The 15,010-nt window shown below is 35.3% G+C and overlaps 1 protein-coding gene across 1 annotated transcript in view; it reads left to right on the forward strand.

Annotated features, from left to right (window-relative positions):
* Window positions 1-5,324: 5,324 nt before the first annotated feature.
* aub (piwi like RNA-mediated gene silencing protein aubergine) overlaps window positions 5,325-15,010 on the forward strand; it is a 78,152-nt gene continuing 68,466 nt past the window's right edge. The window contains exons 1-2 of the mRNA XM_089232313.1: window positions 5,325-5,693; window positions 10,078-10,257. Of these exons, the coding sequence (XP_089088439.1) occupies window positions 10,096-10,257 (162 nt within the window). The 5' untranslated portion in view covers window positions 5,325-5,693; window positions 10,078-10,095. The remainder of the gene's footprint in view (window positions 5,694-10,077; window positions 10,258-15,010) is intronic.

Raw genomic sequence — 15,010 nt, forward strand, 5'->3', positions numbered from 1 at the left:
CTTTTTTGGCAGATGTTTTGGAAATTTTGATCAAAATTTAATTTTTTTCCCATTAAAATATTATTGATTGTTGTATTTGTATTGTATTTATGAAAGAAGGCTTTCAGTTTGAATCCCTTATACAGTAATATAATTTTTAGTGATATTAGGTATGGCATAGACATTAGCTTATTTTAAAGAGAGAAAGAGTGTATGCAGGTGGGGTCGCATTCTTTACCCCTGAAAAAAGTCTGGCCTTTCTTTTTGCCATTAAAGAATAACAGGACTATATTAACCAAAAAAAACATGCTTCGGGCATCAAACGAAAAGGCACACCACAAAAGAAATATAGTAATTTTTTTCCCCTTGAAAACCCCCCTCCTCTTGTAGGAGTTACCATCTGGTCTGTAGCATGGACATCTCTAGATGATGACTGCCCCGGAGCGAGGCAACTTCGACTGTTCTCCGGAGTGTTAATTGCATGCCTTCCTGGGAACCTCTGAACTGACTGTCATGTTTCCCTAGGGAGGCTTGCGTACTTTTAAACACCACTATCTGAATCATTCTCTCATCTCGTCCGAAAGACGGATGTACAATGTATAAATTCTAAATTTTGACAATTTTTACTACTGAACTTTCGAAAAAAAAAGTAAAACGTCTCTCTCTGATTCCCCCCACCCCCAATCTAATTACTCATTTAGTAAAGTACCGGCATTAGAGATATTTTCTTTCATGTGAGAGATATTTATTTCATGTTTCACAGAGAGTTCACGCATAAAACATTTAAGAGCACAGAGGTCCGAAAATTTAGGATTTAGGCTACATTGCTTGCAGTCCCGATAGTTGATTTTCTTATACACTATCTACCAATAAGTATTTGGACACCTGTGATAGAAAAGAAAAACTAACTTTATTCAAAATCAATAGTTGGTAGAGCCTCCACGAGAGGCAATTACAGCGTGAACCCTCCGGGGCATACTTTCCACAAGTCCTTGTGTGACGGCTAGTGGTATTTTCTTCCACTCGGCTTGGAGAAGACATGTCAGTTCCTTCACCGATTTCGGACGGGTAGGGCACCCCTTAATTCGGCGATCCAACTCGTCCCAGAGGTTCTCGATAGGGTTCAGGTCTGGGCTCTGGGCAGGCCAGTCCATTCGATGAACCCCATTGGCACCATACCAAGCCTTGGTTAACCTCGCAGTATGACAGCTGGCATTGTCGTCCTGGAAGTAACAGGGGTCCACCCCGTAAAACTGCCACAACGTAGGAAGCACATTATCATCCAAAATAGTGCAGTAGGCATCAGCGTTGAGCTTACCATGAATGGGGACCAAGGGTCCCAGTCCATACCAGGAGAAACACCCCCAGACCATAATTCCACCTCCGCCGAACTTGACCGTTGGCACAATGCATTCTGGCAGGAGACGTTCTCCAGGCAGACGCCAGACCCAGACCCAGCCATCCGAACGGTAGAGGGTGAACCTTGATTCGTCGCTCCGAAGAACCCGTTTCCACTGATCTACGGTCCAATTTTGATGTGCTTTGCACCACATTAACCGAGCAACGAGGTTGGACTTCGTGATCAAAGGCTTATGGGCAGCAGCACGACCATGAAAACCAATCAGATGTGCTTCCTTACGGATGGTATTCATTGAAACAATACTCCCGGATGCCTGTTGAAACTCCTCGCGGATGAGGGCCATCGGTTGAATGCGGTTCTTCCGAATTTCTCTGGACAGCACCCGTCAGTCTCTATCTCCTAGTTTCGTTGGTCTGCCGACTCGGGGCAAATTCCGACAATCACAGCTCACCTTCCACTTCTTAATCACATAGGCCACTGTCGATTTTGGGTACTATCAGCTCGCTAGATATGTCTCTTAAGGATCGGTCATTTTTGTGATACCCGATAATTATACCTTTCTCGAAATCAGAGAGCTCCGAACTGCGCGGCATCTTGCATGCGACTAATGCCGATGTTGTTTCCTACACGATATATACCGGCGGAGGGCGTGACGTATCTCAGGACCGCAGATATCGTCATTTGCATAGGTGTCCAAATACTTATTGGTAGATAGTGTATAAGACAATATGTTTTTTTCCTACTATTAAATAAATGATATCTGACGTTTAGGCATAGGCGGAGATAGACATGGAAAGCTGGTGGGGGGGGGGGGGTGCGTGATGATAATACCAATTCATGTGCTATATGCATACACATTAGACCAGTTGGCTCCGTCATCGGCACTGGGGGGGGGGGGGCATTACCCCGCCATGCCACACCTCCCCCTCCCCTCCGTATTTCCACCCATGAGTATAGGATGATTGCAACTTTAATATTCGACAACCTATATCAGGGCGTCTTTTTGAATTTCGAATTTGAATATTCAAATATCGAGATAGCGATCTTTTATTTTATTTGCGGCAAGAAACTCTTGGTTTTAAACAAGTAAAATAACATTGAAGAGGTCATATACAGTGAATCCCACTTATAGTGTTTTGAAAAACTTGCCATAAAAACGTTGTAGGCGGGAAAACAGTTTCAACAGGAAATTTCGATAAGTGTTGGTGAAAGTTAGGACTAAGAAAATAATATTTTTTCAAGTCTAGTTACGTTACCAGTGCGTCGAAAATGATATCTATTTCTCTAATACGGCTTTTCCTAATGCTTCTAATGTCGTTACCATTGATAATGTTTCTGTGGATGATATTGTTCGTAGTATAAAGAAACTTAAAGGCTCTTCTCTTGGTATTTTTTTTTATTTATTTATTTATTATATACAAACCTGTGCAAGGCCAGTAGGCTCTAACTCCACAGGTGCACTATTCAAACAATCAATAAAATTGGAAAGAGACGGCAGGGAACATCAGTACACATTCATACACACTAATATATACAAAGAGAAAAATGCATAAAAGATGACGCCAATAAAAAAAAAAAAAAAAAAAAAAAAAAATCCCCGAACACAAAACAACAATAAAATAAACATGTTTACACAATAAAATTCAATATATAAATCAGAATAAAATACATGTATATATATATACATTTAAAAAAACAAAAAAAATAAACAAACAAATAAAAAATCATCACATGTAATTCCAAATTGAAATAATCAATAGAACTGATGGAAAAAAAAAAGTTATATAAATAAAACAAGCATATATGCACCAATAAAACCCGACATGAACTAAAATGCATAGCACATTAAAAATGTTGAAAGATCAGAAGCGTTGAGAGAGTGACAGAATCTGTGATATGTAGATGAACATACGAGATCTGGTGGTAATTTGTTCCATACTCTTCCAACTCGGCTATGGGTAGTGTTCCTTCTTATAGTTAAAGCTTATGCTGTGAATTTTCTTTTTCCTTTGCTAATTATTTTCAATTTATCAATTAGTACAAAAAATTTTCCTGCCGAGTGGAAGACAACAAAAGTTTTTCCCATCTTCAAAAAAGGTGACAAATTTTGTATCGAGACCTATAGACCTATTGTTGTTTTATCTCTGTTCGCTAAAATCTTCGAATCGATATTACACAAATAAAATTTTTAATCAGACCAAATCCTATTTTTCCGTGAATCAACATAGTTTTGTCAATTGCACGTTTTTTCAATGATTAGTCTACTGTCACTAATCTCCCGAGTCTTAATGCCTGCATTATCGAGGCCTTACATAACAAACAACAACTTGATGTCATATATACTGATTTTTCAAAAGCTTTTGATCCTATCGATCATGGAATTCTTATTAGCAAAATTAGTAAAATCGGTTTTAACTCTGACTTAGTGAATTGGTTCATTCCCTACTTACCAAATAGAGTGCTGTATGTTTCCTATAAATCCAATTTAAGCCAAGGTTTTGTTGCTAGTTCTGGTGTACCTCAGGGATTTGTCCTAGGCCCGTTGTTATTTATCATTTTTATCAATGATCAATTGCACTTTTCAAAAATTGTCTACTCTTTGCTGATGATTTGAAGATTTTTAAAAGTATTGATTGTATTGAGGTATGTTATTGCTACAAAATGAGTTGTCTTTACTTCACGAATGGTGTTTACTTAATAGACTTAATGCCCCTCGCAACAAAGCATCTAGTTGTGGCCATGATTTATAATGTGAAGAAAAACAAAAAGTAAAGTCAAGCCTCTGGGCTAGAACCCTTTTAACCAGTGCCATCTTAATGCATGGGCCACCCAAGCACGGCACGAGGTCCTCAAGTGCAGGGGAAGCCTGAAGATAATATCTAATTGAAATTTTCTATTGTAAGCATGCTAATTGATTAGCAAACATTTCTAGCTAGGTTGGGGCTCAGAAAATCCATTTTGCCCGAGGCCTATGAAGACGGCCATCATGAAAAATCAAGAAACCTATGTGCACGTGTCAAGGGCACATTCCATTGCCAGGTTCAATTTCGTCTAATCAGATTAAGACGCCTTAAGGAGTTCTAAATCAGATGAGGCTTTTCGAATAGACGTCATAATTATCATCAACATCACTATGAGGTACAAACACTAGATGATCCCCATAGAGATCAATGTTAAAATTGCCGATTTTAGTGTAGAAATGCGAAAATTTTGTGTGGTTTTCCGCCGCAGCAATAATTTTAAAAATTGAATTGAATTTTTGATTTTCAAAATATTGAGTTCGCTTAGAGATACAAAGCCCAGAAAATTAAATATAAAATAATGAGCCAGACCCCCCCCCCCCCCCCTTTTGAGGTAGATATCCGTGCAACAACATTGACTTCAACTTTTTATTTATATCTTCTCAAGCGCGAAAATGAGAATTAATGTCTCCGTATTGTCTTATATTATCCAATTGCATCAATCCATATAGTTTAGGATGTTTTGAAATTAATTATGGGCCCATATAAATAACATTTAAGAAATTCAGCAGCTTTTATCAAGCATTTTTTGAAAGAAAAACAGGCAGATCGATAACTTGAAGTTTAAAAAAAATTTCAAAATGTCTAGCTCCCATTAAAAAGGCAAAAAAAAACTATTCATTTCTATGTTTCTTTAATTTAGATTTGTTTCTTTCATGAGTCGCAAAGGAAGTCGGCATATTGGTTACCTTGTATGTCCCTCAAGAAAGAGGAAAATATCACGTGATCCAAAAAGCCTCATTGAAATCTTTAATTTCAAATAATTCTGAATAGGAAAACAAAAACCCACGATAAACGTAAAAATTCTCATCAGGGGCTAGAAGTTGCACTTCTATTAATCCTAAGATTGAACTTAAGCATTGCTACTCATTTTGTATGCATAATTTTTTTTTCCCCCACTCGAATTTTATGGCTGCTGTATCTAGTATGTTACATACTATGTACCATGATATGTTTTACTAGCGGACGGATACCGGGAAGTACGTTTGTAATAAAATATAGTTCTCTGAAACTAAATTATAAAATAACCTTTAATGGATATTAATGTTGAATTGTATATGTTTTACCACAAATTCAAATGTATTCAATAATTAGTGATAAATTACACGTGTATTTGGATATTTTAATGATATTGATTTTTTTTGCGTGTGTGTGCATTCTTTGATACATCGCGGAAGGATTAGCAACAAACTTTTCCTCGCGAGTGAACCGCCGAGATGCCTTGCTTTCATGCTTTGTAAGGTCCCACGAATGCAGGTGGTTTGTTTGGCCCTCGTGGTTATTGTTAGGGTTTTTTTTTTCGTAAACCATTTTTTTTCCATTGTTGGATCGGCGTGAGTATAAATTATTTAACTATCAACTATATATTCCATAGAGTTTAGTTTATTGTACTCGAATCTTTGTAATTTTAGACATAATGGCTTAGTTCAATATTTGGTTGTATGGTAATGGCGGTTGGTTACACAACAACGACATGGTTAACATGCATGTTAAGTACTTGTATCAGGTTTAAACGCGTGTTGATTCGATGACGTGTATGCATATTTTTCATTTATTGGGGTGTTTTTTTTTTTAAATTATTGTATTGGTATTCTCGTATCACGAGTCCGGAAAAACACGTGGTCGGGAATTTGTGTTTTTTTTTAAATTTCGTTTCCATTAACCATTCAATTCATTTTATGAGTTGATTCTCTTTGCAAGGATGATTCTCTAGTTTGTACAAGAAATGCAATGGCTTTCTTTGTTAAGGAAAGTTTAGAAATGAGTTTCTATTGGTGACAATGAGGTTGTATTGAGGTCCTGTATGTTTGGGAAAGCATGCTATAAAATCTCAAAATACTGTATACCAGCAAGTTAGTTCCCTTGCCTCAGTCAACATGTTGCAATGTTTGTCTTGCACATAATGTTCTTACCACCAATGAACATGTGAACAATTTTAAAACATTTATTACAGTATTGAATACAAACCAAAACTAAAAAGGAAACATTGTTTAGGACAGTTTTTCTTGAGCAAAATACTGTGCTTTGCTCGTAGAAAATTGGGCTGGCACCTGAATATATATATATTTTTTTATTTGTCAAGCCCAGATTTCTGAGGTATCACATTGGAGCAGCGAACTTTATTTGAAGATGGATGACAAGTTAGCCTGTTTTTTATAGTCACCTTAGTACAAAAGCAGGCTCTCGAATGGAGTCTTTCCTATTTTATTTATCTTGTCTGAACACAAGGGTGCTTAACTTTCAGGGGAACAGTTTTATTGGTGTAATAAACATGCATTGCAAGCTACTGAAATGATCTGGAAGTGTCGCTTCAAAGATGTCACAGGCATACGTCTGTATAAATAAATGGCTAGCTTCGCCAGTCATGAAAAAGGTTGGCAATGTCCGTAAGAGCTGTGATACACATTCCAAACCTTATGATATACAACTGTTTGGCTTATATTTTAATCACCGGGGCTGATTTGGCAGGGTTGCTGTCAGAGAAACACAAGAACTTAAGGAAACAAGCCATCTATCTCTCTAAACACAAGGACGTTTGAGAACATGTGGAAAGCAAAAGAAACAAACCTTTTCTAAAGTATTCTGATGAATGCAAATGTTGATGTTAGTATTTTCTTATCAAATATCCAAGAATAACAGCCATTGTAAAACATTTCAGTCAATTTCAGATGCAGATTTTGTCAGCAAGTTTTCGAGTGAAAACAAGAATGTCACTAACTCAATCTTTTCTGGTTATTTTTAAATATTGCCAAACCTATTCTGCTGGTAACTGTAGCATAGTGTACTGAATTGGGTATAGAAAAGGAAAATATAGCCGCCAAAAAGCAGCAGTATACTGAATATCAGGAATTACTTGATATTTCATATGTAATTTCATTGTGTTCACTCATGTAATTCATTGTGCACATGGTAAAACTCAATAATATAGCTATTGAAAGAAATTTCAAGACCTATGTTGAGGATGAAAATAATTTCAATTTCCGAGCTAAATTAGAATCATTTAAAGTGGTTTCAGATTAAATATCAGAATTAATTAATTTAAGCTGTAATCAAAATGTCTTCACAATTAGTGAAAGAAGTATTTCAGAACTAATGAAAATTGGTAATTAGTAAAAGAAATACTTATGAGAAAAATTATTGAATTTTTATGTATTTCTAACTCATCCCATTGATGTCTTCCTATTAAGGTGTCATTAAATTTAATGAGTTGGTGGCCTGCAGGCTTTGTGGAAAGACCCCTGGTGTAAAATTCCAAAGTTCAACAACATCAAAAGTCCATTTCGTATTAGAACTGTGCATTTAAAAGTTTGTTTCTTCTATGTAATTTGAGGGCCATTCTATTTTTTACTAATTGACCCTTTAGAGGTGTTTGGAAAAAATCATTTTTCACCACAGAGAATTATTTATTAAATTATCACATTATTTATTGTGATTTAATTAGATAATTTACATAATTTAACTATTAACAATTTTGAATTAGGGGAGTTTATTGCATAGTACAATCAAATCCCATTATAACAAACTCTATGAGACCGGAGAAATCACTTATAAAGAAATTCAATGGTTTCGCATTGCTCCTATGTAAACTTATCTGGAAGATTACGAAGGTGTTTGTTAAAACGAGATTTCCGCTATAAAGATATTCGTTAAAACGAGATTCCACTGTGTAAGCATCCTGTACTTTCCAGGTTCTATTTTTTCTTTCTGTGATTGTATTTAATAGCCACAGTAATGATTCTTTTTTTAATTAAAAAGTTGTCCCGTAATTGTTAAACAAATGCCTTGTATTTTTCTCGAGCAATAGTTGTCATGTATTTCTATCGAGAAGATATGGTTAGCTTATTTATTAATGAGTTTTATTTATTCATGCAATATTGTTGGCTATTCCAAGACAAAAGAGGATGCAGTAGATTTGTACACATGTGCTTTGTAACATTTGACAAGAAATTGGAGATCGTGGGGGAGTTAACAATAGTAGAGGGAAGCTTGTTCCATTCAATTATGTTTTAAATTCAGTTTTTTCCAATACCAATCTGTAGAGGCAAAAAAATATTTTTTTAGGGTGGTCAAGTCTATTGGAAACATAGGAAGGCTTAATCAGAAAACTGACGTATCGAAATTTAAATTATTATGAATAATCTTGTAAAGCATGGACTGGGGTCTGGGGGGAAACCCGCTCCTCCGGAAAGTCTCTAGATTTCTGGATTCCAAAAGTTGGCATGTCTGATTTTTTTTTCAATCCGTGATCAAAAGAAATTTTTATTTTTCTGTTATGCTGAAACTAATATTTGGAAAGAAGTGATTTGTGTCCTGGAATAGTTTTTCTTTCTAAATATTAGTTTCGGTATAACATCCAGATCACAGAAATTATTTCTTTAATAGTTATTTATACGAAGTCTGAAAGTCTTTTGTCGTTAAAAACTCTGTGACATGTTGAATACACATATCATTGGTATGGTTCATTAACAGCGCTGTTCTCATGCTCAACTTTTAGATATTTGATGTTGCACGATTAATTTTAAATCGTCAAAATAACTGCTTCATGGATGCTAGCCATTCTGATCCGAACACATCTGCCATCAGAAAAAATAGTTTACACAAGTGGTGGGGGAAGAGATCATTCCGTACCCAGACCTACCAACTCTCCGGATTCAGGCGGGAGACCAGATTTTTCACCCTTCCTTCTGTTCTCCAGATGTTTAAATTTCTCCGGATTTTGACAGGAAATTAGGTTTTCCACTAGGTTTCACGTTATGACTATTGTCGTTAGGGAAAACGCCCATAGAGGGCAGCCATGGTCATTTCCGTCAAGCAACAATAAAAAAGGTCTTGGTGGTTGCATTTAAGCAACTGGTAAAACTGACTTTGTTTATTTAGTGTTTATCTGCAATAATTTCAGGGAGATTACCTTGGTTGCCGAAATTCCTATATAATTACATTCCATTAACAGCCATAAGTTTTTGTGTTGACAGCTTTTTAATTGTTTTTAAGTTTTTTAATTGTTTCTTCTGATTAAATATATCGTCAGAAAGAAAATATTAAACAGCTTTTAAGAGTTCATGTACCCACGATTATCAATCATTGATAGCATCCATGAAAAGAAACCTATGTTTTATGAACAGTACGTAGATGTGATTTCTCTATTCTGCATGGAAAGACTGGTATTGAATTCTGCTTGGGGAGGGATAGAGGTCCCAAAGCAGAATGTTTAGCACTGTTCTGCGACGAGCCCTCCTGACTGGAAATGTTCTGCTGTAAAAATTGCCATGCATGTAATTGTTTTTTGACACATTCTGCTTTGGGGGATAGAGGGTGTTTGGAACTTTTTCTTAATTTTTTTTTCCGATCAGGTCTATGACAGGGTGTATGTACCCTATTTCAGGAGAATCTAAATTTCTGGATTCCAGAAGCTGGCACTTCTGCGTACCTGACAAAGTTTAAAGAAAATGATATAACATATAAAGGAAAGAATAATAAAATATAAATTTGTCAAACACATGTAAACAACCAGCACAAAAGGTACTGATAACAGGATGGGCTTGATGCATTTTTTTTCTGAAGGGAAGGTTGGTGATCCATGTAGTACAAAATGACACCATGTCAGTTAAGGTTTAAACTGTTCAGAGGTTTTAAAAATACATCTGTTCACATGTCACACCAAGTATCATGTATTGTATTATGTATTAACATTTAGAGTCTAATGAAGTTTTATTTTAGTGAAGCAGAAGTAAGAACATGAGTGATCCTCCAACTAGATCCAAAGGTCGGGGGTTCGCTAGAGGCAGAGCATCCCGCCAGACCCCTACAGATTTGCCTCGTCCAGGTGAGAGGGTGCAGCAACCACCACAACAGCAACAACAACCACCGCCACAGCAGCAGCAAGTTCCGCAACATGCAGTACGTATAATTTATCACATTTGAACAGTTGATTTATATAATGGTGTATTTTATTTAGTTGTAAAAGGTGAAAATGACGTTCAACTATCCAGAGATGCCATTGACGCTTTATAACTTGTTAAATACCAGGAATTTCGGAAAAGGGTGCATAAAAATTTTTGTTCACATGTCCTCTTTCCTAGTTCTAAGAAGAAAAATAGAGAGAAAAACCTCGCCACTTTTTTTCCTCTGTATCATGATCGTGCGACCTTGAAAAACTGGTTTTACTAATTTTGTAGACTACTGTATTGATATACAGGTGGGTTGTTGAAAATTAAGATGATCGATATCTGGTTGCTTCCCTGAATGAGGGGCTGTGTACAGAAGTTTCAAACTTCAGATTTTTTATTACCCTGCGGATTTTTCCCCTTCCGGTTACATGCGGGAAATTACTGTACTTTTGTGGCTATTGGCTGGCATTTATATGCCGTAAATTCATCTTGTTCTGATAATATTGTGAATGCTTATTTTTTTTTCAATTGTAAAGGATTGGAACGGCCGTTCATATTGTAAAACCTTCCAGATATCGTGGAAAAAAACCAAATCTGTAAAAACTCGACCTTGAATATCCAGTTTTTTCATCTAGCTGCTATGCTGTAGTCACTGTCTCACATCGTTAAAATCATGGGTGTGTAAGCAGAATCGTCTTTTGGAGGGGCACAAGTATCTAATTCTTCACAGATAATATAAAAGAAATTTTAATTTATTCCAATATTTTAGCATAAATTCACTTCGTTCCTACTTGCGAATGTATATTTTTTTAAGAAATTGTTAATATTTTGGAATAGACATGTAAAATTCTCGAGAATAATCTTTTGGAGAATATTCTCAAATATTCTCTGGTAGGACTACTATTATAAATTACTTATAAATGAAGTAAAGAGTGACAAACGTAGAATTTTTACGAAAATAAGAAGACAGCCGAAAAATATTTTGTAGGAACGGCGAGAATGTGTAAAACAAGGCGTATGATCTGCGTGTAAAAATACGTGGAGTAGCACATGCATTGCAAATAATCTTGATTATTATGGCTAGAGATGTAAAATTCTTGAGAATATTCTCTGGTAGGACTACTATTATAAATAACTTGAGAATATTTTTGTAAGTTCTTGATGAGAATATTCTCCTGTTATTTATAATATTTATAATACATATAATATCCTTGAGAATATTCTCAGGAAGGACTACTTTTATAAATTACCGGGGAATATTCATATAGAAAATAATTTTTCTGAAGTTATTAATAAAATAGTGCTTCCAGAGAATATCTTCAGTTACCGGAATCTTTCCAGAGTATTATTAAGACTACATGTAATAACATGTATTATAATAAATAGGCTAATCTCGATAAATAACTTGAGAATAATTATTTTCGATAAGAATATTCTCTAGTAATTTATAATAGTCCTTTGAGAGAATATTCTGTCCCTGTCTCTCTTCCCGTCAAGGTGGGAACATTGAAGTTTGTAGACCGCAATATTAAAGTGTGAAAGCAAGAAAATTAAACCAACAGGGCTGAATTGCTTAACTTTCAAAGAAATGTGAGTGATATAGAATTTGAATGAATGTGCATTGAAAAACCACAACAGTTCTGTATCTTCTTATAATGAAAGTGATTGTATATGAATAGTTTCCTTTATCAATCAACTTTGGTTTAATTTCTTTTCTGTTCTGAAAATTTATTTAATTTTAAAATAATTTTTTAAGGTTTTAATCTAAAGGTTTCTAAAATCTCCATAACCAAACTTTTGACCTCTCATCATGACCTGGAGAATATTCTAAGAATACAGTCGAATCCCGTTATAACGAACTCAAGAAACAGAAGAAATCACTTTGTTATAAAGAAATTTCCAATTTTTAACATGCGCAAAAAAAAAAAAAATCGCAGCAGAATTTCATTCTATGGTTAAGTTATTTACTTTCTAGTTAATAAAAAAAAAGAATGAAGTTGAATTTTAAAAATAACACAAAGCAATTCATATCAATTGAGCATTGGAGTTTTTTGCATAAGTTTTATTTAATTAACATTTTAGAGGCAAATAATCCGTAATTATTATTTTGCACTAGTATTGTGGAAGCCAAGGAAACAACAAATTCCTCCAAAGCAGCTGTTCTCAACATTTTTGACTCTGAGCCCTTTTTAGTAAAATTCTGCGGCGGAGTCCAGTAGGTCCATTTCTTAATTATTCATCAAAGTTATTGATTTATTTTTACTACTTAAAAGGATTTATAATTTAAAAAAAAAAAAATTCCTCGAGTAGCCGCGGAGCCCCTGGAGAGTGCACAAGGAGCCCTGAGGGCTCCGCGGAGCACCAGTTGAGAACCGTTGTTTTAAAGTATACACATGCTCAAACAAACAGGCTGGAAGGTTCTCTATTTGTTAAATATCATTTTAGGGTTCCAAACTAGCTAGGGCTTCAGATGCTGTAGGTAGCAAAGCATACTCTAGTGCAGCGATTCTCAATCTTTTCTTGACTCGCAGAGCTTTTTCTGGTACATAATTTCTACGGTGGAGCCCTGTAGGCCTTTTTTTCATTTATCCCTTTCACTATTTCACCAGCTTTCCATTCATTCACGTTTTTCATATCAACTGAATTTTCTTTCCCGCAAATCTGTTTTGCTACCACACCATACCGTTCGTTCTTTTGAACGATCCAACCAGCCAACACTTTTACTTGAAAGTTTTTGTATTTAACAGCACATGTGAATTCCAAAACCTTTTCTCTTATGAGTGGACCACCGGTAACTGGCACATTTTGGGAACGAATGTCCTGAAACCAGGTAAAGACAGCTGCATTCACACATTTTGTGAATTCAAAAGTTATATCTTTTTCCTAGGAGATCCTATAACTACTGTGTTTGAATTTTCAATTTCAATTTTGTCCGATTTTATCAAAAACATTGAAAGAGTAGATGGAGTTTGACTGTTTTTCGGATTTTTGTTTTAGAGTTCGTTAGAACTGATTTTTCATTTCGTTATACCAGAATCTTGCAACGGTTTTACGCTCGAGAGTCACATAAAAAATTTGTCTGCTATTTCCCTCCCTTCCAAAGTATTTTAAAATATTAAAAATTTAAACATTCAATTCAATTTTAACAAATATTAATTTTAAATGATTGAAAAAAAGTTTTAAATTATAGTGTCAAAAAATACCTTTTTTGCTATATTAATACATTTCTGTTACTTGAAAATACTTTCAATACTTTTGGTAACTTTAAATTTATCTGATTTCTTGTGCCTCTAATCAATCCTAGTGTGCCCTACCCCACCGCCAAAGGTTGATCCTACGTACGCTCAGATACGATGAATTAAAATGTGTACTACATATTTTGATCCCATTATGTAGTATTTTTGTTTTGAAAAATTAAGCTCAATTGGAGAGACCAATTATTTTAGGTATTTTTTATATTGTATGAAGCATAATGCAGACCTGCCAACTCTCCCGATTTTTCATCCTCCCTCCCGCTCTCCGGATTTTGGAGGAAAATTAGATTTTACACGAGTTTTCACGTTTTCGTGGCGTCAATGATTACCGTCGTCGTTAAGGAAAACACCCATGGAGGACAGCCGTAAAAAAGGTCTCTGTGACCACATTTAAGCAACTGGCAAAGATGCGACTTCGTTTTCGTAGCGTTTATGGGCAATCATTTATCAGGGACGTGACCTTGGTTGTCAAAATTCCTGTATAATCGTTATTGTATTCCATTAACATCCGTGCGGTTAACACGTTTTTTTAGCCGCAGCGTTGTAATTTGAATTTTTTTAAATCGTTTTTTCTGATTAAACATCTTCAGAAAGAAAATATAAAACTTTAAGCTATATAAAGCTAAATATAAAGCTTTTAAGAATTCATATACCCAAGATTATCAATCACTGATAGCATCCACGTAAGGAAACACTTATAATTTATGAACAGTATGTAGTTGTGATTTCTCTATTCTGCATGGAAAGACTGACCTGGAATTATATTCTTCTCAGGGGCAATGCTGAACCTGCCTCGGGGGGGGGGGAAGAATTTAACTTTTTCTTAATTTATTAAAAAAAAAGAGATCCCGAAATTTTTTTTATGAACTTTTTTTTGATAGTCTATGGGTCTCGGGGGGGGGGGTACCCCCCTAGGGAGAATCTCCGGATTTCTGGATTTCAAAAGTTGGCACGTCTGATAATGAAAATGTAAGAAAATGATAATGTAATTTAACTGCAGAGTCACATTGCAAATCTGAAAATCCTAATTGTAGCTCTGGTGGAACACTTTCGATATCTACCGAGAATGGTGAGGAAAACGTTTTCATAGAAATTTTGTTCTTGTGGAAGTCATTAACAAGAAAATAAGACAGAAGACAAGTGGGAACAGTGTAGAAATGGAATTGAAAGAGTTGCCAAATTGTACCAGGGGGTTGTCAAACCAGATTATACGAGGGTTCATTTCTTGAACAGCTTAGTATCTATAGTAGGGGTTGGACGAATCCCAGATCACCATGGAAAAGTGTTATTGGCATCTAAATTTTTAGTTTGTGTGTAATTATTAAATTATAACTACACACATGGAGCAGCACAAAATGTTTAAAATTTATAGCAGTATATCTGCCAACATATGAAAGGGGTCACTATACCCTAAAGAAGTCAGACAAAGAATATATACAGGGCGTCCATAATTAAAAGACCCTATTTTGAAGTAGCCTACAGGCGAAACCAGTCATCAGAAAATTGTGT

The sequence above is a fragment of the Pholcus phalangioides genome, unplaced genomic scaffold (assembly GCF_987345545.1).
Source record: "Pholcus phalangioides strain wild (caught in Gottingen) unplaced genomic scaffold, Ppha-v1.0 ptg000005l_1, whole genome shotgun sequence".
NCBI lineage: Eukaryota > Metazoa > Arthropoda > Arachnida > Araneae > Pholcidae > Pholcus > Pholcus phalangioides.